The sequence below is a fragment of the Molothrus ater genome, chromosome 10 (genome assembly GCF_012460135.2).
Source record: "Molothrus ater isolate BHLD 08-10-18 breed brown headed cowbird chromosome 10, BPBGC_Mater_1.1, whole genome shotgun sequence".
In the NCBI taxonomy this organism is placed as follows: domain Eukaryota; kingdom Metazoa; phylum Chordata; class Aves; order Passeriformes; family Icteridae; genus Molothrus; species Molothrus ater.
This window is the reverse complement of record NC_050487.2, coordinates 23,809,222-23,836,919: the sequence shown is the minus strand read 5'-3', so window position 1 is coordinate 23,836,919 and position 27,698 is coordinate 23,809,222. Positions and strand designations below refer to the sequence as shown.

General features: G+C 49.6%; 2 protein-coding genes across 4 annotated transcripts; one reads left to right on the top strand and one right to left on the bottom strand.

Annotated features, from left to right (window-relative positions):
* Positions 1-665: 665 nt before the first annotated feature.
* SPTSSB (serine palmitoyltransferase small subunit B) lies at positions 666-10,864 on the bottom strand. Of its 3 annotated transcripts, none has more exons than XM_036389070.2 (2): positions 10,648-10,864; positions 666-1,060 (listed from the first exon to the last, which is right to left on the bottom strand). In XM_036389070.2, the coding sequence occupies exon 2, from the start codon at positions 1,038-1,040 to the stop codon at positions 804-806; it is 237 nt and encodes a 78-aa protein (XP_036244963.1). In that variant the 5' UTR covers positions 1,041-1,060; positions 10,648-10,864; the 3' UTR covers positions 666-803. The 3 variants fall into 3 exon arrangements, with proteins under 3 accessions (XP_036244963.1, XP_036244965.1, XP_036244964.1); XM_036389072.1 differs by lacking the exon at positions 10,648-10,864 and adding an exon at positions 10,526-10,572; XM_036389071.1 differs by lacking the exon at positions 10,648-10,864 and adding an exon at positions 9,894-9,975.
* On the top strand, positions 10,853-27,698 carry OTOL1 (otolin 1). Its single transcript, XM_036388882.1, has 5 exons — positions 10,853-11,129; positions 22,669-22,968; positions 24,730-24,819; positions 25,689-25,760; positions 25,969-27,698. The coding sequence occupies exons 1-5, from the start codon at positions 10,853-10,855 to the stop codon at positions 26,862-26,864; spliced, it is 1,635 nt and encodes a 544-aa protein (XP_036244775.1). The 3' UTR covers positions 26,865-27,698.

The following is a 27,698-nucleotide window of genomic DNA, read 5'->3' as shown; positions in this document are numbered from 1 at the left end:
TTTGGGTGTGAGGAGCCACCAAAACAGCCTCTACCAGAGTGATTGGATGCAGCTCATTTCCAAAGAAGTGAAAAATGTTACAGATTAAAAGAATATTTAATGGAAATTACAAATCTAGGACAGATTTTCCTCTTGGGTAATGCCTTTATGCATTCATTGTTCCTGGCTCCACTTGGGAAAGAGAGTGGCTGAGCAAGAATTAAACAGGAAATAGGGTTTGCTTCCACTGTTCATTGTTAAATGTGCTTTTTGGCATTTGAAACAATCTTTAAATGCAGGCTAAAAGCATCTATTTAGAGAAAACAGAATGGTAAGAAAGTGTTCAAGGCTTTCCAGAGGGATTCCGTCATTTTGGGGTTTAAGGACATTCCAAGCAGATCAGTCCATAGGAATTCAGCAGATTCCCTGCTGGAAAACCTCCCAGTGCCCCATTTTCTTCTACACTTGTGCTGCCTGAAATACCAGAGCAAAGAGGCCTGGTCACATCACACCCCTCCAGTCTGGTGTTCACAGTGAGTTTGGGGCAGCAGAACTGTGCTGTCCCTCGAAGCAGCAGATCCTAAAGCAGCACTGGGAAAGAGAATGGCTGAGCAAGGATGGGATAGGAGGTGGGGTTTGCTGCTGGAGGTGGAGCCGCGTGGATCCTGTGCCATCCCAGGATTCCCAGAGCGCTCATGGAAGAGGGGCCGCGCTCGATGCCTCACTCCGCTCTCCAGCCCCGGAGGTGAATCAAGCAGGGTTTCCCTCAGCAGGAACCGTTTGTGACCCATTTCACAGAGCTGCCGGGCCCTGCTGGGCCTGGCTCAGTTCAGCACCGCGCCCTCGGGCTGGGACCCAAAGATCTGGGAGAAGAACTGCAGGGCCAGGCGGACGTGGATGGGCACGAAGACGTAGGCAGTGTAGACCACCATGGCCAGCACGGTGACCGTGATGGTGTGGAACATGGACTGCTCCCAGGGCTCCAGCACGTAGCTGCACGTCACCAGCTGGTACTGGTAGTACAGCCAGTACAGGTAGTCCTTCACCCTCTTCACGTCCATCTTTGGGGCTTGGAGAGCGCCTGGAATGACAGGGAAATTGGGATTACAGTGGGGTTATCCCATGGAAACACCGCACAAACTCGTTCTCTGAGGCGCCCGTGCCACCAGCTGCCCTGGACCAAAGGGGATGGATGGGTTCTGCAGCTGCTGCTCCGTTATTGGAGCTGCATCAGCTGGGCATCCCCACTTCCCAGAAAAGCTGATCCATCCCTGGAAGTGTCCAAGGCCAAGTTGGAGCGAGCTGGGATAGCAGAAAGTGTCCCTGCCCATGGCAGGCATGGGACTGGTGGTTAAACTCCCTTCCAACCCAAACCTTCCTGTGATTCTACCAATTGCCACATTCCAAGTGTGTTTTCCTATCCATTCCCTGTGGAAATAAGGGAAATAGGCATTTAAAAAGAAAGGCTTTGTGATTCTATCAATTCCCACATTCCAAGTGTGTTTTCCTATCCTGTTCCTTGGGGAAATCAGGGAAACTGGCATTTAAAAAGAAAGGCTTTGAGCCAGCTTCCAGGAATGTTCTGTAAGTTCATAAAGGTTCCATAAATTCCATAAAAGTTCCATAAGTTCCATAAATGTTCCATAAGCTCCATGCATGCCCTGGAATAAAGATAAGATTAAAACAACTGCCCTGTAAAAACTCCTCTGCTTACTTTTGATAATCGTTTTTATTGCTCTGCAATTGCTGGGAATAAAGAAAAGCCATTCAGAAAGAGAGAGGGAGAAAAAAGTAATCTCTGATTGCAGAAGGAATTTTTTTGCAGCTCATTTCCAAAGAAGTGAAAAATGTTACAGATTAAAAGAATATTTAATGGAAATTACAACTCTAGGACAGATTTTCCTCTTGGGTAATGCCTTTATGCATTCATAGTTCTTGGCTCCACTTGGGAAAGAGAGTGGCTGAGCAAGAATTAAACAGGAAATAGGGTTTGCTTCCACTGTTCATTGTTAAATGTGCTTTTTGGCATTTGAAACAATCTTTAAATGCAGGCTAAAAGCATCTATTTAGAGAAAACAGAATGGTAAGAAAGTGTTCAAGGCTTTCCAGAGGGATTCCGTCATTTTGGGGTTTAAGGACATTCCAAGCAGATCAGTCCATAGGGAATTCAGCAGATTCCCTGCTGGAAAACCTCCCAATGCCCCATTTTCTTCTACACTTGTGCTGCCTGAAATACCAGAGCAAAGAGGCCTGGTCACATCACACCCCTCCAGTCTGGTGTTCACAGTGAGTTTGGGGCAGCAGAACTGTGCTGTCCCTCGAAGCAGCAGATCCTAAAGTGGCACTGGGAAATTTGCACCTGGAATTAAAATAAGGATGTGCCACTGATATAGGTCAAAAATATTCCAATATTCAGTTTTTTCCTGCTCTGTTCTGGGGGGATGTGGGATTTACCAAAGGGAAGTTTCCCCCCCTAATTCTCCCAAAGCATTTCCTTCACTTCCATCTTCCCATATTTCCTAGAGCAAGAAAGTTCCACAATGATTTTGGGGGCAGATCAACCTTTAAATGTAGCAGTGGCTGTCTCTGTGACCAGCTTTTCTTGCAGGGGCTCAGCCTGGGGAGGAAGGCACCGCTGCTCTCTGGCTAGGCATGAATGGAAGCTGATTCCTTTCACATCATTCATTGGAAGGCAGAACTCCAGAGAGAGAGAGGCCTTAAAGCCTTGGAAATACTGCAGAGCCTTCAGTGAGGGTGGCCCAGCTGGCACAGTGGGGCTCCCTGGGAGCCAAAAGTGCCTCTGTCCAGACTTTCTGCAAAAAGAGCAGCACTGACCAATGAGGGGGTGAAACCCTTTCCTTAGAGTGGGGAGGAGGAGGAGGAGGAGGAGGAGGAGGAGGAGGAGGAGGAGGAGGAGGAGGAGGAGGAGGAGGAGGAGGAGGAGAAGGAGGATGAGGAAGATGAGGAAGATGAGGAGGAGAAGGAGGAGAAGGAGGAGAAGGAGGAGGAGAAGGAGGAGGATGAGGAAGATGAGGAGGAGAAGGAAGAGAAGGAGGAGAAGGAGAAGGAGAAGGAGAAGGAGAAGGAGAAGGAGAAGGAGAAGGAGGAGGAGGAGGAGAAGGAGGAGAAGGAGGAGGAGGAGGAGAAGGAGGAGAAGGAGGAGAAGGAGGAGGAGGAGGAGAAGGAGGAGAAGGAGGAGAAGGAGGAGGAGGAGGAGAAGGAAGAGAGCCTCTCACACTCCCAGGATTACGGGGTTTGCACTGGGCTTAGGGCTGTGCTGGTTACACTCATCCCATCCGTGGGTAAATCCCTGCTGATCCCAACCCCTGCCCAGAGAAGCTGCAAGGCTGGAGCAGTGCTGGGGGTGTCTGAGTGCCCAGAGCTGCTCACAGCCCTGTGCATCTCCATCCAGAGCTGCTAAGGACAGCCACAGGCAGCAAAAACATCCCCCAGGCTGATTTCAGTGATGTTCCAGGCTGCAGCCTCACCATCACCCCTTGGAGAGCCACATGAATAAAGGATGAGACAGTTAATACGATGAGCAGCCCTCTGGATTTAACCAAAGCCCTTGGCACCTTTTTTCCAGCCTGGGAATTGCGTTTCCCTGCAGCCCCAGCACAGCCTGGCAGTAATTCCATCCCCAGGCACTCTGGAATTCCAGGAGGAACAGGAGCTGCCTTCGAGCTCTGTGGTCTCCTAATGAATGCTGGGGCTTGGGATAAGTAAAAGGCAAGAGCAAATTACAGTCTGTGCCCTCACCACTGACACACTCCTGCATTTCATGCAGCCTGAGAGCAGGCTGTGGAGATAACACAGCTCCAGCTGCATCATTTATAAAGGAAAACACAGGAGGGGAAGGGGGGAAAAGCCATTTGAAAGCAGCTGCTGAGGCAATGAGAGACGAGGCTGCCCCGTGGCACTGTCACACAGATCCCTTGGGGAAGGGACAATTTGCATCGCTCTGGGCCCATTATGAGGAACAAGGAGTGGCCCAAAACCCCACACCTCCAGAGGTCTGGGGCAGCTTCACCACCCAAATTAACTGCAGCAGCAATCAAAGAGAATAGCAGATTACTAGGCAAACTTCAGAGGCCAAAAATCTGTATTTTAAACAGGATTCCTCCTAGAGAGGCTTCACTTCCATGTCTGTGCTTCATTCTATTCCAGCTGGCACTCCCACTTGAAAGGGCCCTGAGTTACTCACTCATCAGTTCCCACTATTCCAGAGCAGGAGATAATTTGTTCTTATGCAATTTTAACTCAGCATTCATTTGTCTACAAATTTGGGTTGAAACATTCCGAGGTGCTGGGGAAATGCCTTCCTGTTTAGAGGCCATGGCACTGTTACAGCCAGCTATGAGTGAAATGAAGAGAATTCAGCTCCTGTTAAGCAATATTCAGGTTATTTTCAGCACTTGCACCTCCAAGAGGAAAAAAAAAATGCAAGAAGAGAAACCTGTAAAGCAGCTTTTAGTGTTTTAAGTGGCTGCCTGATTTTCTTGCTTGTTGACACATGTCTCTGATTAGGGCAGCTGAAAAGATAAATCATCATCCAGATATCAAGGTTTCACTTCAGAACATGCCTAATCTCCCAAATTTCTTTATTAATGACCTTATTTTCTGGAGTAAGAGCTAGTTGGGAGGTAGAAGATGCCAGTGTTAGGTTCTTTAATATGTAATTTCTGCTTTGAGCAGCTGGGATTTGGGGAATTTTGGTCACATTTTCAATCTACAGCGCTGACCCGTGGCCGGACAGCTCCTGCTGGGAAATTCCTGTGGAAAGAAACATTCCTGCAGGGGAACTGGGAGAGACTGGTTTCCAGAGAATGCTTGAAAAACTCTCGATGGCCTCAGCAGGAGGGGTTGGCTGAGTTACACATCCAGGGAAAAAGGGTTTCCAACATAAATTCAGGAAAAGTTCATCTGGAGCGAGCAAAAACAAAGCCTGGAGCTGGAAATGGCCTCACGATCATTCAACAGGTGACCTCTGCTGCTTTAGATGGAAAGTAGGGATGAGATGAGAAATAAAATCAGCAAACAATCAATCCATCCCCAGAATACAAATATTTGATTGGCAAAAGTGACCATTTGCTGAATAATTGCCTGGGTTAGCCCAGCAGCAGGAGTGAATGAGGTTTGGAGCATCCTGAGGGAATCCTCTCATGCTGGAGCTTCAATAAAATCCTTCCACGAGTCCCTGAGGGGCTCCCAGTCCCACCAGCACCCACATGGAGGCAGGTGCAGCCAGCCAAAGTGCCAGACTGAATTAAAAGCTGTCTGACCTGTAAATAATTCCAGATATTAGCAGCTAAAAGGGCAATCACCTCCTTGGGACCGGAATAGAAATCCTACCTGCAAGTTATTGATGTGGAGCTGTTCTTATCTGTAACTCCACTGGGTTCCATGGGTTTGTCCTGCTGAATATCCTGATTTATCCAAGGCAACATCTTGTCCCTCTTAATGCTGGCAAAATTCTGGGATGGGCCCAGGGATTTTATGGATCCCCATCCCATTCCCAGGCTGTTTCCGTTCATGTTTTATTCAGTGGGCACCAAGCACGGCGCACAAGGGATGAAATGGTCAGTGGCTGGGCAGAAATTGAGATGAGGCAGCAGATTCCAGGGAATTCCACATCCCAGGATTTCCTGGAATGCCACCTCAGCCTGTCCTGGGAAATCCAAATCCCAGAATTTCCTGGGAATTCCACTTCAACCTCTTCTGGGAAATCAAAATCCCAGCATTTCCTGGGAATGCCACCTCAGCCTATTCCAAGGAAATCCAAATCCCAGCATTTGATGGGAATACCACCTCAGCCTGTTCTGGGAAATCCAAATCCCAGCATTTCCTGGGAATGCCACCTCAGGCTGTTCCAGGAAATCCAAATTTCCTGGGAATGCCACCTCAGCCCATTCCAGGGAAATCCAAATCCCAGAATTTCCTGGGAATGCCACCTCAGCCCATTCCAAGGAAATCCAAATCCCAGCATTTGATGGGAATACCACCTCAGCCTGTTCCAGGAAATCCAAATCCCAGAATTTTCTGGGAATGCCACTTCAACCTCTTCTGGGAAATCCAAATCCCAGCATTTCCTGGGAATGCCACCTCAGCCTGTCCTGGGAAATCCAAATCCCAGAATTTCCTGGGAATGCCACCTCAGGCTGTTCCAGGAAATCCAAATCCCAGAATTTTCTGGGAATGCCACTTCAACCTCTTCTGGGAAATCCAAATCCCAGAATTTCCTGGGAATGCAACCTCAGCCTGTTCCTCTGTTGCATCCCTGCAGCTCTGATCCCGCATGGAGCGTGTCCATGGAGCAGCGGCCCAGCCTGGAGATCTGCATTCCCCTCCTGGCAAGCAGAGCCCTCAGGTTCCTGCAGGAACAGAAGTCCTGAATTCTGTTCCTCTCCCACAGAATTCCTCTCCTCCATGGAACTTTAAATTTAAACCTCCAGCTTGTTCTCCCAGGGAGGAAATCCCAGGAATGAGAGGAGCAGCAGCAATCCCAGCACAGCTCCCACTGTGGCCAAGAATGCACCTCAAAAAGCACCTTGGATAAATAACCCTCCCTGGAATTCTGGAGTGCACTGCAGAGCCTGTGGGGACTGCTGGAAAAAACACAGCAATATCTTCCAGGAGTGGGAGGGGTAAGGCTGAAACACAAGGCCCTCGAAAAGCACCCTGTCCTGCAGATTTGGATAAATAACCCCCCTGGAATTGTGGAGGGCACAGCAGAGTGGAGCAATCCTGGTTCCTCTGCCTCAGCAGCCTTGGCCATCCACTGCAGAGCTCCAGGAGATGTAAACCCCTGCCATATGTCCTGTGGCACACAGGGCGAGGGTCTGAGCTGGGGAAATGCTGGTGCTGCACATGACTCAGCCATTCTGCACGTGCCTGAGCCTGGGGGCTTTGCTGGAAATAAAATCTCCCAGGAGGGGAAGGGGTGAGGCAGAAAGAGCAATGGTGTTTTCAGCCCTCTTTCTGTCCTACCTGGCTCAGGAGAGTGAATTCCAGCATCTTCCTGATCTTTAACCCCAACTTCCTTCCTGCTGGCCTCAGTGGCAGCACACAGGTGCTGTTTTGGTTCTTTCAAGTGTTACTCAGGGCACACCAAGCCCAGGAGCTTTCCCTGGCCAGGGAGACTTCCTGTTACCCCTGGGAACCTCAAACCCCTCCTCGAGTGGCAGTGCCACACCTGCACAAAGTCTGAGCGCCAACTTCCTCATCTCCACCTGACCCTGATCTCTGTGTGCGCTCCTCCTGCCGCAGTTCTGGGGTTTGGTGCTGGAATTCAGCTGCATCTCTGCCTGGAGCAGAGGATTCCTGTCAGCCTGCCTTGCCTGCTGCATGGGACAGCAGCCAGAGCGTTGCTGAATTTTCTCCTCCAGCTGAGTTGAGTACACAGATGGAGCTTATGGTGACCTACAACCATGTGGAAAAGTCCTTGCAAACGAGATGCAGAAATTTTTGACCCTCAGGAAAGCAGAGGCTGCTCTGCAGCACCCACAGGGATCTCCTTTGGAGAGAGGCTTCTGGACCAGCCCAGCAGCTGAAGGCAGCTGAATTTGGGACTGATTTCCTGCCTTCCCTGCCCCTGACAGCTGGAGGCTGCTCCCAGCAAAGGCACAGCTCTGGAAAACTCAGCTGCCCCTGACTCTGCAGCCTGGCTGATTTATCAGTGCCCAATCCTCTCCTTACTCAGACACAGGGAAAGGAGAAGATGCAGCTTCTCTGTGCCAACAACATTCCTGGAGCAGCTCTGTCCCATTTTCTTCCAAGGCTAAATTAATTTTTCAACAATTTTCCTGTTCTTCCCTCCCCTGAAGTTTCCTCAGTTGTTTCCTTACATAACCAGCTGCTCCTTGCAGTTTAGGTGGAGATCCCTTCCTTTCCAGCTCTCCTGGGCTGGCCATGGTTTGGGCTCTGGGTCCTCCCCCTGTGCCAGGATTTGTACCTTGGGACAGAACAGGGGAGCAGCTCTGGCAGAGGAGATGGGAAAATGGCAAATTGAATCCCAGGGAAAGGGAAACCTTTCCCTCTATTTTCAGTGTAAGTATAATTTAGGAACATGGTATTGAAGAGAACTATTCCCAACCAAAACCTCAAATTTGGTACTAGAGACCAGCACCAGGTTTAAATTGCAAACCCTTAAAAATTGAGAGTCCTTAAAGAACTGTTCCAGGAATATCTCAGAGGGGTTTTGCATTTGCTCCTGGTGACAAACCTCAGTTCCTTGTGAGGTTTGGGACATCATCTACATCCTTTGAAGGCTTCCAAGTTCAGGAGGTTGTGTAAACACATCAATCTACCAACAAAATAACTGAGATGTCTGGGCTCTAAAATAAGATTTACTTTCAGTTGTAGCCATTATTTTATTCAGACTTCTTTGCTTTGCTCTGAGTCATTTCTGAGGCAGCTGAAGGTAACAGCTTGGGTTGTGTGCAACGTGAGGAGGTGAATATTGTCACAGCTATGACAGGTATCGCTGGAAAATGGGACCAAGCTCTTGTGCAAGTGCATCTCCCCGAGATCTCATCAAAGGAAGCAGAGTTGCACCACTCCAGTCACTGCTCCAGAGGGGAAAAGCAAAAATGGAGCGAGATGCTTGCGACAGATAAGAAATAAAAAAGGAGATGCACTTTTTTCACAGATTTAACCCCATCTGTGCAGTGAGGAACAGCTTCCTTTGCAGGCCCTTCCTCGCTGTGAGCAAACAGGTCTGGACACACAAAGCTGTTGATATCCTCCATAAAACAAATGAAAAGCTCCATAAAATGTGGCTTGGCAGGACCCAGAGCAGAGCCCTGGCTGCCTCCCAGCCAGCTGGAGCTCTGTGTCCAGGTGCTCTGGGTGCTTTTTGGGCACAGAGGGGTGGCACAGGCGTTGCCATGGGCCCAGGCTGCTCCCCAGGCAGTGTTTCAGCATCTCCCATTCCAGCTGGAATCTTGGAATAACATCCATGCTCCACGCACAGCTTCCCTGCTTCTCCCCCCAAAACCTGCACCAGAGATCACTCCAAGCACTCCTGGAATTGCAGTTATTTGTACCATGCTCGTGATATTCATCAGAGAAAGAAAACCCAGCATCCCAATTCCTAAAGCATTAAAATCCACATTAAAATCCCCCAAAGTGCCTTGTGCTGACTAAGCAGAGCCACAGCATTTCTTGCAGGGACTCTCCTCCATATTACCCAGGGTTTATCCAACAGGGAATGCAGGACTTGCACCTGCTTCCCACTGAAGGCAACTCTAGAGAAACCAGAGAGGGAAAATCCGCCAGGGATGAGCATTCCCAGCCCAGCGGTGCGAGCAGCACGGCCACATCCATCCCCCCACCCAGCGCCACCTTCCCCCTCCTGGGTGTTTAACTCGTTTTTAGGGAATCCCTAAGGCAAACCATCTTCCTGCCACCCGGACATGAACCCCCGGCTGCAGGGCTGCCGCAACAAGTGCCAGAATCACGGCACGGTCTGGCTTGGAAGGGACATCGAAGCCCATCTCAGGACCCCCCGTGCCCGGAGCCCTCTCTGGAGGCTGCAGGTGCGGCAGGAACGCGGCAGCTCCTTGGAGGGAGGCACAGCGCAGCAACCCCGGGCTCCTGCGGCTGCCAGCCCCGCTCCTCACCGGGCCGGCCCCGCTCCTTACCGGGCCAGCCCCGCTCCTCACCGGGCCAGCCCCGCTCCTCACCGGGCCAGCCCCGCTCCTTACCGAGCCAGCCCCGCTCCTCACCGAGCCAGCCCCGCTCCTCACCGGGCCAGCCCCGCTCCTTACCGGGCCAGCCCCGCTCCTCACCGGGCCAGCCCCGCTCCTCACCGGGCCGGCCCCGCTCCTTACCGGGCCAGCCCCGTTCCTTACCGGGCCAGCCCCGCTCCTCACCGGGCCAGCCCCGCTCCTCACCGGGCCAGCCCCGCTCCTTACCGGGCCGCCGGGGACTCGCCGTGGCCGCGGCCGCGCTCGCCAAGGTCACCGGCCCTGCCTGGGGATGCTCCGGGACGCGCCTCCGCCGCGGTGCCCTTGGGCGAGCCGAGCCGAGCTGAGCGGGGAATGAGCGCCAGCACCGGGAGCGCCGGGATGCGGGAACGCCGGGATGTAAAACACCGGGCTGCGGGAGCGCCGGGCTGCAGAGCACCGGGCTGCAGAACACCGGGCTGCAGAGCACCGGGATGCAGAGCACCGGGATGCGGGAACACCGGGATGCAGCGCACCGGGATGCAGAGCACCGGGATGCAGCGCACCGGGCTGCAGAGCACCGGGATGAGCACACTGGGATGCAGAGCACCGGGATGAGCACACCGGGATGCGGGAACACCGGGATGCAGCGCACCGGGATGCAGAACACCGGGATGCAGCGCACCGGGCTGCAGAGCACCGGGATGAGCACACCGGGATGAGCGCACCGGGATGCAGAGCACCGGGATGAGCACACCGGGATGAGCACACCGGGATGCAGAGCACCGGGATGAGCCCACCGGGATGCAGAGCACCGGGATGAGCCCACCGGGATGCAGAGCACCGGGATGCAGCGCAGCGCGGCCCCGCGCCTCCCTCACCTTCTCTCCGCGCACCGCAGCTCCCCAGCCCGGCGCTGCCCGCGCTTAAATCCCCACCTTTCCCCCCTCCGTCCCTCCCTTCCTCCTCCTCCTCCTCCTCCCTCCCTCCTCCCGCTCCTCACCTCCCGCCCGCTGTGTCCGTGCGGCCCCGGGCCGGTCCCTGCGCCCCGCCCGCTGCCGCAGCCGCTGCGCTCGGAGCGGGGGAGGCGGAGCGGCGGGGCCGGGCTCGGGGAAACCCGTGGGATGGAGCTGGCTGGCACCTCCGGGACGCCGGCTGTTCCCCTGGAGCGCCGCGCTTCCCTGGCTCTTCCAAACGGCGCTGGCGTCATGCGCTCGGCGGGATGCGCCAGAGCTGCCCCGCACCGAGAGGCTTCTTCTTATCGCAGGCCCTCTGTCGCGACAGACACCCTTCGTATCGCAGCCTTCCATCGCGACAGACGCCCCCGCAGCGCGGTTATCCTGCCAAGGGTGCCGGCAGGCGCCTGCGAGCATCCCGGCTCCAAGGGGATGAGTGGGAAGGAGCCGGAGCTGCAGCGCGGTGCTCCAGGGGGAGGAAAGGGGCTTCGGGATGATTTCACATGGATCAGGTACCCCCAGGTGTCAGGTGAGGAAGGAGAGACGGGGATGGACAGGTATCCATCATTTCAGACTTAATCTGAAATGCCGTGGAATGCAGCGCGACCCTGCCAATAATGACGCGCAGCTTTCTGTAGCTTGTTCTGCCCCAGAGATAAAAAAAGCTTAATGCGGTGTCCTGCTCGCTCCCAAACATCTACTTCAGCACATAACTTTGCAGCTTAAGTGAGGAATAAAAGTGTCAGAAATGCTTTTTCCCGGATTTTCCCCTGGAGCAGCCGGATTCCAGGCACCATCTCCTCGCTAAACAAAGTGTGGCTGCTCTGGCGCCCACCGGTGCCTTCCGACCTCAGAGGAATGCAAACCTTTGCAGGGCCAGATGTAACAGCTGGGGTTAAAGCTGTTCTTTTCCTGTTTGAACGCGTTTTAACGATGCTTTAAAACTGCTCTTTCCACGGCGAGCACCTTTAAGAGGCGCTTGCTCAAACAGAGCAGCGCAGGTGACAAAGGGGCCATCAGGATGTGACGCTTTCATTCCCAACCCAACAGTGCCTCTCTCTGCCGCTGCTGTTTTTATGGATGTTGACTGTGGAACTGATGCTTGCTTAGCCTTTGATATGAAAATATTCACGTGCAAAGGCTTGGTTCAAAATTTACAGCTGGTTGTGTCCCTTCCTAGCCCGGAGCAGAGCTCTGCCTGTCCCGGAGCTCTGTGCTGTGTCTGGGCACGACTCGGGGTGGTGAAATCCCTGAGTGGGCAGAGCTGGAAATGGCCAGAGTGGTTCTGCCAGCGATGGGTGGGTGTGTGTCACCCAATCCCCTAAAAATCCTGGCAAAAGCATTGTGAGTTATCAGGGCTCTTGCTCTGAATGCCCTGTGCAGGCTGCCCTGGAGCAGAGGCTGGGCAGAGCTCCAGAATAAAGCAGGGATTCATTCCAAGCATCTCCTCCATGGATCCACCCTGGGCAGCACCAGAGCCCAGCCAGGGCTGCACCCAAGATGAACCAAAATGGCCCCAAAATGCACGAGCGCTCCCGGGGTCTCTGCCTTGGATCAGTTCTGCTCCATTTGCACCTTGCAGTTCATTGTCCCATCCCAGCTTTAGCCCCTGCAGTCCCACCCTGCTTGTTTTTCTCTCTCCAGCCCATGGGGTTTGTGCTCTGGGGCTGAGATTTGGATCATTTGTCCTTGGTGCCCAGCTGGAGCAGGAATTGTTTTGTCTCCCTGCTCTGTGCACAGAGCTCAGCATCCCAAAATGTGAAGCCCAGACCCGCACACTAAAGCAGCACAGAATGTGAAACACAGAAAAGCTCAAACCTGAGGCGTCAGCTCCACACAGCAGTTTAATTTAGGGTATTTATTCCAGGGGCTGAACTTTCCAGAGAGGAGTTTTTACAAAAAGCTGTCCCACAGTCTCACCCTGATGAGCTGCTGCTGCCTTGCTTCTAATGGGCACAGAATCCCTGAAGTTTGGAATCAATCATTTAGGTTGGAAACGATCTCCAAGATGATTGAGTCCAAGTGTTCCCAAAGCCACCAGTAAAGCCTGTCCCCAGATGTCACAGCCCACAGCTTTTAAATCCCTCCAGGGATGGGGACTCCAACAGTCCTTGGAGGTCCCCAAGACCAGAGGACTTGGGCAGCTGTGCCAGGGCTGGACAGCGCTTTCCTGGAAGGAATTGTTCTCAAAATCCAAGCTGAGCCTCCCCTAGCACAGCCTGAGGCTGTTCCCTCATCCCTGGAGCACAGCCCCGGCTGTCCCCTCCTGTCGGGAGCTGTGCAGGGCCACAAGGGCCCCCCTGATCCCCCTTTGCTCCAGGCTGAGCCCCTGCCCAGCTCCCTCAGCCCCTCCTGGGGCTCCAGCCCCTTCACCCCCGGCTGAACTCAGCAGTGGCTGCAGAGGAAGGTTCAGTGCTGGGTAAATGCCTCAGTTTGCCTTTGGCACACTCTGGCTTAGCAAACGGAGAAGGATTTGCCTCACAATAAATTTCAGATTTGCTGATAATCTGAGTTTTGTTTGCCTTGAGGCAAGACAGGGCTGAGGGGCCCTGCCAGGCCCTGCTGGTGTTTCCAGAGGGAAGAACCTCCCAAGCCAGAACTGACTGAACTCAGAATTCTGAATTCTGAGAAGTAGGACAGGATTTAATTGAAAGGAGGCTGTGGTTTGATTTATCAGGCCCTGCTGCTGATAGGCTCTGCTTCCTCCTGAGCTTCCTGCTCCTGCTGCTTCCTTCCCTGACTCAGGAGAAGCCTCTGGCTTGTCCTCTGCAAGGAATAAAAAGCAAATTAACAGAACAGAAAAAGAAAAAAAAAAGGGAAATTAAGAATTAACTTTTGAATTAACTTTCTATTACAGCAGGGTTTGAAAAGGAGAGACTTCATGTAGATAAATGAATTTATTTATAAACCTAACCCTTGCATTTACCAGCTGCAGGCTGACCCTTCTGCACTGAGCAAAGGAGCCCCAAAACCTCCCAGTGCTTTAAAGTCAGGCCTATATAAAATAAAAGATGAGGAACACAACCACATTGAATTGCCAACTTCCTCAGGGTTACCATCCTCCTGCTCCAGACCTGCCTGAACCTCAGCCTTCCCTAAAAGCCCTGTGCGTGTCATGGTAAAAATCAGACCAAATTACCTGCATGAAGCAGATAAAAACGCAGGAGTTTGTTTCCTTGTCTCCCCAGGGGCTGCTGCTCTGGGAGATCTGATCCCTCTCTGGTCTGGCCCCTGGGGATTTGTGTTAATTATTGCTGGGGACTCCAGCGTGGCTTTGGCTCCTGCAGGAAACGTCCAGCTCGGCCCCTGGAGACAGGAGAAAATCCCTGCCCTGCCAGAAAGGCCAGCATGGCTTTTGTAGAATCTGGGAGTATTTCTGAGCCTTTGGGCTGTCCCAGCCCTGCAGCAACACAACAGGCCAGGCTCTTCCCAGCCTGGATCACCAGAGGATTTCCCAGAAAATCCAATTTCATAGTATCCCAGGACTCCAGAATGGTTTGGGTTGGAAGGGGCCTTAAAATCATCAAATTCCACCCCTGCCATAGCAGGGACACCTTCCACTGTCCCAGGTCACTGCAAGCCCTGTCCAAGCTGGCCTTGGACACTTCCAGAGATGGAGCATCCCTGGGCACCCTCCCCACCTTCACAGGGAAGCAGACTTGAGGATGTTCCTGCAAACCCAACAAAGCAGCAGCCTGAACTCTTCATTTTCCAGCAGTGGGAGATCTGGATGTGTCTGCTCAGATTTGGTCTGGCTGCTGAGGCTGTCCTGGTTAATGGGAAGGAAACTCCCAGGGTCAGCAAGGAAATCTGGCAGAGTTTGCAGAATGCTCTGGGCTGAGGTGATGCTCTGGCTGAAGCTGAGATTATTGTGTTGCTAATTGTGCTCCCAACTAATTTGGCGTGTGGTGATCCTGTCCACAGCCACCCTCTCCTGACAAATTAGAGAACAACCCTTGTATCTAATGACAGGGCAGGCTGGATAAAGCCCTGTGGGGTGTGGTGACAGCCCTCTGTGGGTGATCATCACTCCAGCTGCCACCACAGCTCCTGTGCTGGGGCTTGGTGGCAGCAGTGACCGGGTCTGACCCTCCCTTGTGCTGTGATTTCCTTGGGAGTTTTGTGCCAAATGAGTTCAGTGGTTCCTTCTGAGAAATTCTGTTTTATGGGGATCTGTTTATGTGGAATTGGGATTATTTATTAGCAGCCTTGTTCTCTTCAATATCAAGAAATCAATAGCAAGATCAATTAATGTTCTGGGTTAATTGGCCTGCACCCAGCTGGGGGAGGGGCTGGGTGGAATTCTGGGATCAGGAACAAGTAATTAGAAGGTAAAGGAATAATCAGAAGAAGGGCTGGGCAGGATCTCCAGTCCTGGGTGAGTCACATTCTCACATCTCTGCTTCCTGCTGTGTCCCTTGGCCAATATTGAATTGCTCCAGCTGGGCTCTGGATGAGCAAAGTGTGAGATCTGCTGGGATAACTGGGATAACTGGGATTTGTTCTTGACCTGCAGATCCCAGCATGTCCATACTGCCACCCTCACTGGGACACTGTGATGGTGCTCACAGGGGTCCCAGGACGAGGGAACAGACGAGGATCTGACTCCATGTTTCAGAAGGATGATTTATTATTTCATTATATATATTATATTAAAACTATACTAAAAGAATAGAAGAAAGGATTTCATCAGAAGGCTGGCAAGGAATAGAAAGGAATGGAACGATAATAAAATCTTGTGACTGACCAGAGAGTCCGAGCCAGCTGGGCTGTGATTGGCCATTAATTAGAAACAACCACATGAGCCCAATCCCAGATGCCCCTGCTGCATTCCACAGCAGCAGATAACCATTGGTTACATTTCATTTCTGAGGCCTCTCAGCTTCTCAGGAGAAAAAAATCCCAGCAAAAGGATTTTTCAGAAAATCTCATGGCTACAGGATACCAGGTGGGGATCCCCACCCAGGCAATGCCTGGGTTGCTCCCATCACTGCTTCCCAAGTGTTCCAGAGGAAAATCCAGCTGCTTTGGGAGGTTCAGGTTTCCCTCTGGGAAGGCAGCTGGGTTTGGGGTGCTCTGGGAGGAATCACCCATTGAACACATCCCCCCCTGGGGCTGGAGAAGATTTTCACCAGGAGAAGGCCCAGCTGTGAGATCAGTCCTACTCATTCTAATACCAGTTCTCCAAAGGAAATTCCTTAAAATGAGGAATTCTTCCCATATCTGGGTTTTTTTGTTTGTTTGTTTGTTTTCCCCTTTATAGGTTACTGCTCCCAATGCAAACAGGTTTGAGCAGTGCAGGTCTCTCAGAAATTTGACTTTTGTGTTCAAAAAATTCCATTTTGGGAAGTTATCCTGGGAAAATGTTTGGTTTGGAGCTTTGTGCTTGTCCTGGATGGCTCAGGATGGCTCAGGATGGCTCAGGGTGTGAGGGGTCATTAATTCTTAGGGCTGGGATGTTGGACAGGGTGGGATTGTTGGGGTGTCCTGTCCAGGAATTGGACGGTGGGGCCATTCCAACGGGGATATTCCCTGATTTTTGTGCTTCAGCTGCAAACCCGTCCCTGGCCGGGCTGTTGGGAGCTCCTGGAGCTCCCTCTTGTGCCGAGCCTCACCTGGAGCAGCAGTTCCCGTGTTTCCTAAAACCTCCTGGGTTTTCCATCTCCATCCCACTCCTGGCCTCTCATCCCTGCTCCTGCCAGCCTGGAGCTCCTTCTGTTGTCCCCAATTCCAGCACCAGGTGACATCTGGCACAGCTGCCACCTCCACGGAACCCTTCCCACGTCAGCACTTTTTGCTCCTTCTCCCTTTCCAAGGGAAAAGTGAGAGCTGGAAATGAAAAATGCGAGCTGGAAATGAAAAAAAAGAGCTGGAAATGAAGTCACTCTGCTCCTGCCCTAATCCTGGTGGGATTCCTGGTGGGATGTCCTGTGCAGAGCCAGCAGTTGGATTTCAATGATCTGCTCCAACTCAGGATATGATTTGAGTCAGGAGATCTAATTTTACAATTATTTATAATTTATTGCTGTTATACATCCCCCTGTTTATTTTTTGGAGATATTTTGCTGTCTCTGCTGCTTCTGGGTGAGTTGCAGAGGAGGTGGAGAGTTTTAGGCATCTCTTCCAAAGAAATCAGTGGGAATCTTCCCTCTGATTTTAGTGCAGATCCAAAGCCCTTGCAGCAAGTTTGTAGATCAGAAAAAAAAAAATAAAATTCTCACTCTCCTTTGCTTTTTAATTCCCTAAATACCATAACCTCCCTGAATTCCCAGATTCCAGCACACAGACAGTTTTATCCCCAGATTTTTGCTTCCTGCTGTGATTTGGAGGTGCTGCAGCTCTGCCCTGGGCCGGAACCCTGGATTTTATTACACAGCCCAGATTAGCCAGAGCCAAGAAGAATTTGGGTGAAAGGAAACCAGAGCTTTCCATTTCCTTCTTTCCAAGGAGTGTTGCAACACCTGCTGGGCTGAAATCACCTGCAAAGGGAGCCTGTGCCACAGGATCCTCTCCTGAATGAAATCTCCAAGCCCTTTGTCTCATAATGAAATGCTGATTAACGTGGGGAGCTGGGTTCTGAGTGGATTTACCAGGATTAAACGATGATTCCAGAGGCTTTGCTGGGGCTGGGGGAGGAATGACAGCCCTGCCCCAAAGGAACCTCCAGCCTGGAATTCCAGCCCCCCTCATTTCCAGCCACTCATTTTCCCTGAAATCTGGCACTGGCCTCAAGGAGGGCAACAATCCCCAAAAGGGCTCTTGAGGACGGTTTTGTTTCCCAAACACACAAGGAAAACAACATTTCCTGGGAAAAAAAGGTGTCCATGACATCCCCACAAAGGGACTCCCTGGTGAAAAGGGGAGCCAGGGAATTTGATCCCTTTCCCTTTGGTGTCTCCAGTTTCCAGAGGAGACAATGGATGCTTTTCTCAGCCCAGACCTCCCCACAAAGGAAATCCCGGGGCAGGGTTTGGGATAACACCCGGGGGAATATGTTTTACATCCCAAAAGGCTCTAAAACCCAGCCCAGAATAATTCCTGAGCTGTAATTCTGGTGTCTCCCATAAATAACTGTGTGTTTCTGCTGCTCTAAATCTGCCTTTCGGGACTCTCGGAGGGATTGACTCCAGGAGGCTCTCAAATAACTCCCCAAATGGTTATTTTTGGGAAATAGAAGCTTTTGGAGCTCCTAGCCAGTAATTTTAAAGGGCAATAAATCCCTATTTAGGTGCAACTGCAGATTTAGGGGATTTGGACCAACGTTTGGTGCAGGGGTTGTGGGATGCACTGGCACAGACTGATGCAGGTTTTCCCCATCTCATCTTCCCCCTGATATCTGAATTTTAGTAACAGCAAATGGAACATGACTGGATTTGCAGGGAGATCATTTTATTCCTCTGAATCCAAAGGAAATCCCTGTGGAGGGGGATGTTTTCTCTAGTATGTATTTTCTATGTATTTTCTATTTTTCTTTGTATTTTCTCTAGTCAAGCATTTAAAATCATACATGAACCATTGCTCTTTTTCTATGTAAAGGAAATAATTTTTACCCCATGCAGCATTTAAAGTTCTTATCACAAATGAATCCCCCCTACCCCCAAATTTAAGATGAGAACAAAACAACCTACAAAGGCAAAACCCAAAGATTATTTTCTCTTTCATTTTCAGGTTTTATTTCTCTCAAGCATTTAATTCACAATTTGATCCTTTGGGGGGGAAAAAAAGCAAATTACCATCCAGATCTGCTCTTAGTAAAGGGAACTTGCTCTCATGATCCCATAGAGCTTTTTTATTTTTCCTTTACCCCTTTCCACACTCCCAGCTCAGGGAGGGGATTGTGATGCCAAAAATCTGCATTTTAAATAGAGAGAGAAACCTGGACCTTGCAGAAATAAATGGACAAATTCCTTCTCCTTTGGGTCCTCAAATGTCAAAACTCTCCTCAAAACTGTCCAGGCAAATTCCTGCTGGGTCTGGTGGTACCCAATGAGATGAAGGAGGAACATCCTTAAAACCCCCAAAAATCTTTGGGGTAGAGCCAAAACACCCCAGCAGCATCCTGGGGTTTGAGGGAAGGGTTGGATTTCTGCAATTTTCCTGGGATTTCAGTGGCCCCTTGCTCTTTGCAGGGACTTTGCCAATGCCAGGGTTGGATTTTTGGGATTTCACTTTGCTCCTTGCAGGGGATTTTGCCAATGCCAGGGTTTGAGGGAAGGGTTGGATTTCTGGGATTTCACCTCATTCTTTGCAGGGACTTTGCCAATGCCAGGGTTGGATTTCTGGGATTTCAGTGTCCCCAGCTCCTTGCAGGGACTTTGCCAATCCCCCCTGTCCCCCCTGCAGGCTCTCATTGGCCACAGCAGCAGCTGGGACCAAATAAATCTGATTCTCTCCCCAAATAAATTCCCTTTTTGCAGGTGCCATGGAGGGGGGGTCCTCCTGGGAGCAGGGGCGTTTATAAGGTAGGAGAGAGTCACACAAATTAAAATAATAGGATTTGTCTGCAGAAAAATTCCTGTCTATAATCAATGTATAACTGCATGGGGATTAGGGTTTTTCTCTCCTCACACACCTGAGAACTAGAAATAATGAAATGAGATAAAGTGCAATCATCTCCCTGATATTTAAAACTGATGGATTTGGGTTAAATTCCTGTTGAGAACTGGAATATCTGGAATTTTAGAGAGCACACACACATGAAAAGTGTATTATTACCATCTTATTATGGGAAATATGTTAATAATTAGTAGATATTTAGATTCAATTAACTGTAGATTAATTTATGAATTATATGGCACTGCAGCAAAGTTTAATTCTTCCTATTTTGTGTCCGCTGTGAATTATAATTTTAGTGGGGGGATTCCAATGAATGATTTTATATTCCGTGGTGGTGAATTAATACAATGAAGAAGCCCAAAAATTTAGTTTTATTTAAGTGCATTTATTTAGAATCACAGACTGGTTTGGGTTGGAAGAGACCTTAAAGATCAACTTGTTCCTACCCCCTGACAGGTAAAAAAAAATCCTAAAATAATTATTTAAGAATAATTAATATAGAAACTTATAGAAATTAATGTAGTCTTGCCCATTAAAATGAAAATCTGTTTAGTGGTTCCTTGCTCTGAGGATTTAATTTTTTTAGGGTGGTGAGGTAAAATTTGGTTATTAATTATGTTTTCCAAGTGTTTGACAGCAATCAATTAATCTGGCTGAGTTTGGGGCTTGTGATGTGTGACAGGGAAACTCAGGAATGGTTTGGAGCTGAGAACTGATTTAGAATTTCCCCATAAAGTTATTAAATCCCTAAAATCCCTGGGGGATTTTGTGTGTAAATAATGGGTTTATTTACTTATCTCCTGCTGGTACAGGATGCTCCTGTGTGAGGATATTGATCAAAAGGAGAAATTGGGGTTTTTTTTCCCTTTTTCCAGGCAGCAGATGATCCTTTTTCTGCTTTTTTTCTCCTTTTTCTCCTTTTTTTTTTCCTCCTTTTTCTCTGTGGCTGCAGCTGCAGGCTCTGGCTGCTCCCTGCCTGCCCGTGCTGAGCATCTCCATCCACACCAACTTCCCAGGAAAACTCTTCATGGTAAGGGAAAAAAAATCCCAGTTTTGGACCAAAATCTGGCCCTGGAATCCCATTTTAAATAAATTCACTCACAGGGAAGGGATAAATTGTCCTTATGGATTGAAGGGTCCCAGTGGGCAACTGCTGAGTTTTATCTTCTTTTTTTGTTAGGGTTGGGATTAAATGTGTGAGATGGTGATTTTTGTTTGGATTTAGATGTTTATTAGTTTTTATTTATATTTTTATTTGTATTATAGTTTCACAAATTGTGAGTTTTATAGTATTTTACTCTAACAAATTAAAAATGGAGTTGTATCTTTCTTTTTTATAAGGTTTCTTAAGGAGAAACTGTTTAATTAACAAATGATACAAATTATTTTTATTTTTAATTTAATAACTAACTACTTGTATTTAGTACTTGTATTACTTGTATTAAAGTACTAACTACTTTAATTTAATAACTAACTGGCTTGTAATGTGGATTTTTAAATTTAATTATACAATACTACTTTAATTAATGAAGAAGGTGAAGAAGAAGGATTCGCTTCTGCCTTAAAATTTTTATCTTGTCTTATATATATTATTATATTCTAAAACTTTAAGTTTTTTTACTATGTGATATTTCACACTTTTATTTAAACCACATATTTATAATCTTAGTTTTATCATTTAATTTTGGAGGTATTTTCTACAGCCTCAGGTTAAAAGCAGTGTCTCTTGGGGGTCGGTGCTAAATTCTAAAATTCTCAGCAGATTCCAACATCCAGCAGTGACCACTGTGGGTTTAATGTGGGGAATGAATTTTCCATTAAATGATTTCATTTTGTTTGAAAAAGGTGAGGGGAAAAAAAAAAATCCCTCTTTCCTCTAGAAGGGAATTTTTAAAGATGGAAAGGTCCTGATGGCTGGTGTGGGGCTGGATGTCCTTTTGCCCTCTGGCTGACAGGGCTGGGGGGGTCCCTCCTGGAGGTTTCCCATGCTCTGGAATGCTGTGGCTCCTCAGGAAGGTTGGGTTTCAGCCCCAGCAAGAAAGGGGCTCTGTTCCATCTGCATTTACAGGTGGGGACCCTGCTTTAAAAAAGGAACAAAGGTGCTTTTTGTGACGGGTCACCTGAGAGGCAGCACCTGGAAAAATGGGAAAATGGGGGCCTGCTGCCTTTGTGCTTTCTCTCTGGGTCAGCTGAATCAGCACTTGAAAAATGAAAAGAGCAGATGTGAAAGGTTGCACTAAAAAATCCAGAAAATCAGGCGGGAACGAAAAAAAATCAAGATAAAAATGTTGGTATACTTAATACTTTTGATTCCAAAGCACCTGAGTTTGGAAAACTTGATGTTTCATTTTGTTTCCATTTTTTCTTTTAGAGAAAAGCTCTTTATTGTGTGTAGTTGTGTTGGACTCTGAAATCATTATGGAATTCTCCCCATATCCTTCCAGGACTAAAGGGGGGGTTACAAGAATGCTGGAGGAGAAACTGTTCCCTAAAGACATGGAGTGATGGGAATGGCCTGGAGTTGGAGAAGGGCAGGGTTGGGTGGGATTTTGGGAAGGAATTCCTCCCTGGGAGGGGCTGGGATGGATTCCCAGAGCAGCTGTGGCTGCCCCTGGATCCCTGGCAGTGCCCAAGGCCAGGCTGGACAGGGTTGGGACAGTGGGAGGTGTCCCAGAGATGGAACGGGATGGATTTAAGGTCCCTTCAACCCAACCTGGCCTTGATCATTTCCGGGCATGGAGCAGCCACAAATCCTCAGGGGAAGCAGAGCCAGGGCCTCACCCCTGGCATTGTCTTGGCTTCAGGGAAGTAGAGGAGAAACAGGCAATCCCCCTGTTGTTGTTGTTGTTGTTGTTATTATTATTATTATTATTATTATTATTAATGATATGATATGATATGATATGATATGATATGATATGATATGATATGATATAATATAATATAATATAATATAATATAATATAATGTAATATAATATAAATTTATTATTATTATCATCATCATCATCATCATCATCATCCAGGGAATAATGTGCCCTGACTCCATGATTCAGAATGCCAAACGATTGCTTTATTAAAACTATACTATATTACACTAATACTATATTGTAACTATACTAAAGAGATACTATACTATAGAGATACTAAACTGTACTATACTATACTATACTAAGATACTAAAAAAACCCCATGACTGTCTGAGACAGCCAGGCCACATCTTTGAGTGATTGGCTAATCACTCAAAACAACTTTCACGGTGTCCAATAAACCAAATCACTTTGGGCAAACAATCCCCATAACACATTCCACACGTGCAAAAACGGGAGCAGCCCATAGAGATAGGAATTATTTTCTCTTCTTTCTCTTACGTTCTCACTGCCTTCCCCCAGGAGAAATCCGTGGGAAACTCTCTGTGAAGAGAGCTGAGGGCATGGGGGCGAGGCAGAGGGTGCAAGGAGGGTTTTGCTGTCTGTCTGCCTGTCTGTCTGTGTGTCTGTGTGTCTCCCACAGCCGCTGCCATGCCGCGCTGCCCGCGGCCCGTCCCGCTGCTGCTGCTGGCGCTGGCTGTGCCCGCGCTGGCGGTGCTGAAGATGACCCCGGCCGTGCTCTACACCAAGCCCAGACCTCCCCAGCCCCCGGCAGCTCCCCCGTCTGTCCCGGGGAAAACCCCTCCGGGCAGAGCTGAGCTCCCCACGCTTCTCCCCTTGGACAACTCCACGCTGGACTCGGCCGAGTTCTTCTTCAACTGCTGCGACTGCTGCCCGCCCGCGGTGGGGCCTCGGGGCTGGCCGGGCCCTCCGGGACCCCCAGGTGTGCCGAGCCCTCTCTGCTGGGCTGCAAACGCCAAATCCGGCGGCTTTTCCCTCGGGAAATCGTTGGCAGGGTTTGTGCAGCTGGTAGGGGAGATCTCAGCGATCTGCAGCTCTGATGCTGCGTGGTTTTGGCTGCTTTAGGGGCACAAACATCCTCCTCGACAACAGCCCTGCATTCTTCTCTTCCTTATCACAACAGCCTTGCATTCTCTCATCTGACTTCTGCAGGCACAGTACATGTTAAGTGATACACAGTGTGTAGTCAGCTACCCCTAATCAATCTCTCTTTAACCCCTAACTCAGCTCCGATTGCTGCTCGCCAGGACAGGGACAGCAGCCAGGGAAGGGCTGGAGCTGTTCCAGGGCAGGTTTGGGGTGGGTATTAGGATTTTAGGGAAAGGTTCTTCCCCCAGAGGGTGGTGGGCACCGCCCAGGCTCCCCAGGGAATGAATGGGTATGTTCCCAAACCTGCCAGAGCTCCGGAAGCATTTGGATAACGCTGCCAGGGATGCCCAGGTTGGGATTTTGGGGTGTCTGGGCAGGGCCAGGGACTGGGCTGGATGACCCTGGTGGGTCTCTTCCAGCTCAGGATATTCTGTGATTCCATGCTTCTATAAAATGTGGGGTGTGACTCTGATTTGTGTAAATCCAGAGCAGAAAAGTGAATGTCAGCCACATCCTGGAAGTGACAAACCACCAGTGTGAGTTTGGGAATTCCTTTGGGACCATCCCAAATCCCTGCTGGCAGAAGGCCACGCTCCTCAATTCTCTGTCCCTGCCCTGGGCCCCTTGGATTCACAGCTCTAATTTCACATCCACTTCAACCATGGCTTTATGACCCCCAAAACTACCTTCAAGCAGTTTTGCATCTTTACTGAAGGTTTCTTTATGTTTTTATTTTTTGATTTTTTTTCCCCATTGCAAAAGAGGAAATTTAAAAAAATTTGGGTTCAATTTTAAAAATAAGAAGCAGCTCTCTATAAAGGACCTAAATATTTAATAAAATACACTTTGTGTCTTCTTTCTATTGCTAAAATACACATCCACAGAGCACCTAATTCTGCTCCTGCTCTAATGAATAGTGCATTAGCCTGCAAAAGTTCACTTTAATAGCACTAATATTGGAGATAGGAACTATTCATCTGAGGAAAGGTGGGAAAATCATGAAATAATTCTCCTTTAATCCAATGCACTCCAGGGATTTTCACTTCCCATGGCTTGGGAATGGTTGGCTCATGGAAATTGTGGTGGCTGTAAAGGGAATTTGATCTCTCATCTCTTGATGGAAAAGTCCCTGTGGTGGCTGAAGGTGCCAGACAGGCACTGGGAATCTCTGGATTCCCAAGGGAATGGAAAAGGGAAAGAATTTCAATCCCTCTCCTTTCTGCAGAGTGGAGCTCTCACCCAGGTTCCCCTTCTATATTGGCAGAATTAATTCTCCTTAAGCAAAGGGACAATTCCAAAGCTCTGGCAGCTCCTCAGATATTAAAGACAGATTAATTTCTGATGCTTTGTGAACCTCTGAGCTCCTGTGGCTCTGAGGCAGCTCAAAGTTGGTTTTAAAAAGTCTTTAACTACGGCCCAGAGTGAAAGGCAAAGCTGTGAGATTTGATGATGTCAAATAAAACAAGCAGCTCTTCCCAAGGCGATGGAATCGCCTCATGTGCACTCCTCAATGCCACACTGCTCAGGTATTGATGAAAATGTTATTTAGAAGTTAAACCTTGGAGTTACTGAGATAATTGTGTTGATTTTACAGGTCCCAAGGGGGAGAAGGGAGATGCTGGGCTGCCAGGGCTGCCAGGATCCCCCGGCCCTCAGGGTCCAAAAGGCTCCAAAGGAGAAAGAGGTAAAAACCAGACCAATGGAAAATGATGGAAAATGCTGCTGTTCTCATAAAATACCAGAAAATTATTAAAAACCCCATATTTTTTAAAGCAAAAGAAGATTTCTGCAAGGGATTGAGCCCTGGAGACGTTTAGCTGGCATCAGTGCAGGGACAGGAGCTCAGGTGGTGGCAGTGTTTGTTCAGGTGGAATAGGAGCAGCTGCTCATAAAGATCTCACTCAAAAATTCTTGTTCTGAACAGGAGTTCAAAATGTGGGTTCAGTTTGCTTTGGGTGAAGGACAGAGGTAAAAAAGCCACCACAGAAGTTGTGTGCAGAGGTGTAAAATCTGTGCAGGTGTAAAATGCATTTCAACTTCAATTTCAATCTCTCAGGCAAAAGAGCTTCAGTTCAGATGCTGAGCCATCATTATCCACCAGTATTCCTGAAAGGAAACCCTGCCCTTCATCTGGGGCTTGGAGCAGCTTTCTCCTGGCAGGATCCTGCTGCTGCCTCTGGAGAATCACCTGGGGTGCCAGTGGAGTGTGGGGCTGTTCAGTCCCTGCCGCCCCTTAGGCAGCGATTCACTCCTGGGAAAGCTTTTTGGCCAGCCTGGAACGAGGAATGCAGAGCTGTCACCCTCTCCATCCTCCATGAAACAGCAGCAGCTGCCTGGCAGAGGGGCAGAGATCGGGGAGTGAGGTGGTGCTCAGGGCTGTGGGATCCAGCTCAGCCTCCTGGAGGTGTTTCCTCAAAACCCACATTGCTCAGGTCTCTTTTATTAACGAAGTGAGGGACACACACAGGCAGTCCCAGCAGGGTGTGGTGTTCGCTGCGCTGCACGCACCAGCACCAATGAATTCATTAATTAATCAATGCTGCAATGTCCTAGGAGCAAAAGGGGAGCAAGGGGAGCGAGGAGCGAGTGGAAGCCCCGGTTATCCAGGGAAACCTGGGCTGCAAGGTAGGTCTGGAAAATCCAGGATTTCTCTGGAAAATCCAGGATTGCTCTGACCTTTCCCTCTGCTCTGGGTTTTACAACAGCATGGAAGGACCAACCCCTTTGGATGGTCCTTCCATCTCCAGAGCAATCCAATTTTATTTGTTTTAACCTTCTTTTTTATTGGTTTTAATCTTTTTTATTGGTTTTAATCTTCATTTTCCCCCCCCAGGTGAAGCTGGAGCCAAAGGCAACAAGGGCAGCTACGGCTTCCCTGGACTGAAGGGACAAAAGGGGGCTAAAGGGGACACCTGTGACAATGGCACCAAAGGAGACAAAGGGGACAGGGGGGACCCTGGAGAGCCGGGAGCGGGCGGAGAACAGGGGGACAAGGGAGAAAAGGGGGACACGGGGGAGAAGGGGTACTGTGGGGAGCCAGGGGGCAGAGGGGCCAAGGGGGACAGAGGGGAAGGGGGCACCAAGGGCGAGAAGGGCAGCAAGGGGGACACAGGCACCGAGGGCATGCGGGGGGTGCCCGGCAAGCAGGGAGAGAAAGGCGAGCAGGGCCACAAGGGCGACAAAGGGGATGTGGGCCCCGCGGGCGTGGCAGGCCCCGGCGGGCCCAAGGGCGAGCCCGGCGCCAAGGGCGGCCGCGGTGCCCCGGGCAGGAAAGGCTCCCGCGGGGCCAAGGGCGCCCGGGGGGACGTCCCCAAGGCACCACGCTCAGCCTTCAGCGCGGGGCTGTCGCGGCCCTTCCCTCCTCCCAACGTGCCCATCAGGTTTGACCGCGTGTGGTTCGACGAGCGCCGCGACTACGACCCCGCCACGGGCAAGTTCAACTGCAGCGTGGCTGGGGCCTACGTCTTCTCCTACCACGTCACCGTGCGCGGCCGCCCCGCGCGCCTCAGCCTCGTGGCCAGCAGCAGGAGGGTGGCCAAGGCCAGGGACACCCTCTACGGCCAGGACATCGACCAGGCCTCCTTCCTGACCATCCTCAAGCTCAGGGTGGGTGACCAAGTGTGGCTGGAGGTTGGCAAGGACTGGAACGGGCTCTACGCCAGCGCAGAGGACGACAGCGTCTTCACGGGGTTCCTGCTCTACCCCGATGGTTTTGAGGTCCTTCTGTGAGTTCATAACCCCGAGGAACGTCTTTTCCCTCTGGGTGTGAGAGGAGAAAAGGGCAGCGCCTTGGTTTAGGTGTTATTTTTGTGAGGTTTTAACAAAAATGTCGATATTTGCAAGGCATGGATTAGTAGAAGTCACGCATCCTTTGCCCGTTGTCCAAGCACCAGCAGGACCAGTACGGGGAGGGCATCTCCCAGCACAGTTTGTAATTAGAATATTCAAATAATGGAATTAAACTCCTTCCCAGCTCCTGCAGACCTTGCATGGCCCAGGCTCCCTCTAGGAATCAGTTCTGATCACATCTGATTTTGATAAAAATGCCAGGGTTTGATTTATAGAGCTCAGCCAGATGGGAAAATGAGCAGTAGGTTCCTTGAAATCACCTGAAAAGATTTAAAGCTCTTTTATCCTTGAATCAGTATTATTTAGTGCTTTAGTCTTGGTCTAAAAGAATATTAGATCAGTGTAAAAAACCCTCCTAAATCTTCTTCTTAAACAAAAATAAATCTGAAACTTTCAAAAGTAGCTGAGAGATGAATATTTTACTTTATTGGCCTACTCAGACCACCAGGAGGTTCTGAGCCTCTGATGCTGTGGGATCATCCTTGGGATCATCCTTATCTGATTCTTGGGATCAGCCAGATGGGAACATGAGCAGAAAGTTCCTTGAAATCACGTGAAAAGATTTAAAGCTCTTTTATCCTTGAATCAGTATTATTTAGTGCTTTAGTCTTGGTCATGACTATAAAGCATTGTGTGAAAGAGTATTCTGTCAGTGCAAAAAACCCTCCTAAATCTTGTTCTTAAACAAAAATAAATCTGAAACTTTCAAAAGTA

Bases quoted from the DNA above. Each gene is read 5' to 3' on its own strand.
- SPTSSB (XM_036389070.2), bottom strand. From the start codon at position 1,040: ATGGACGTGAAGAGGGTGAAGGACTACCTGTACTGGCTGTACTACCAG.
- OTOL1 (XM_036388882.1), top strand. From the start codon at position 10,853: ATGCGCTCGGCGGGATGCGCCAGAGCTGCCCCGCACCGAGAGGCTTCT. The intron at 11,130-22,668 runs GTGAGGAAGGAG...TGTCTCCCACAG, and splicing joins CAGGTACCCCCAGGTGTCAG to CCGCTGCCATGCCGCGCTGC. The intron at 25,761-25,968 runs GTAGGTCTGGAA...TTCCCCCCCCAG, and splicing joins AGGGAAACCTGGGCTGCAAG to GTGAAGCTGGAGCCAAAGGC.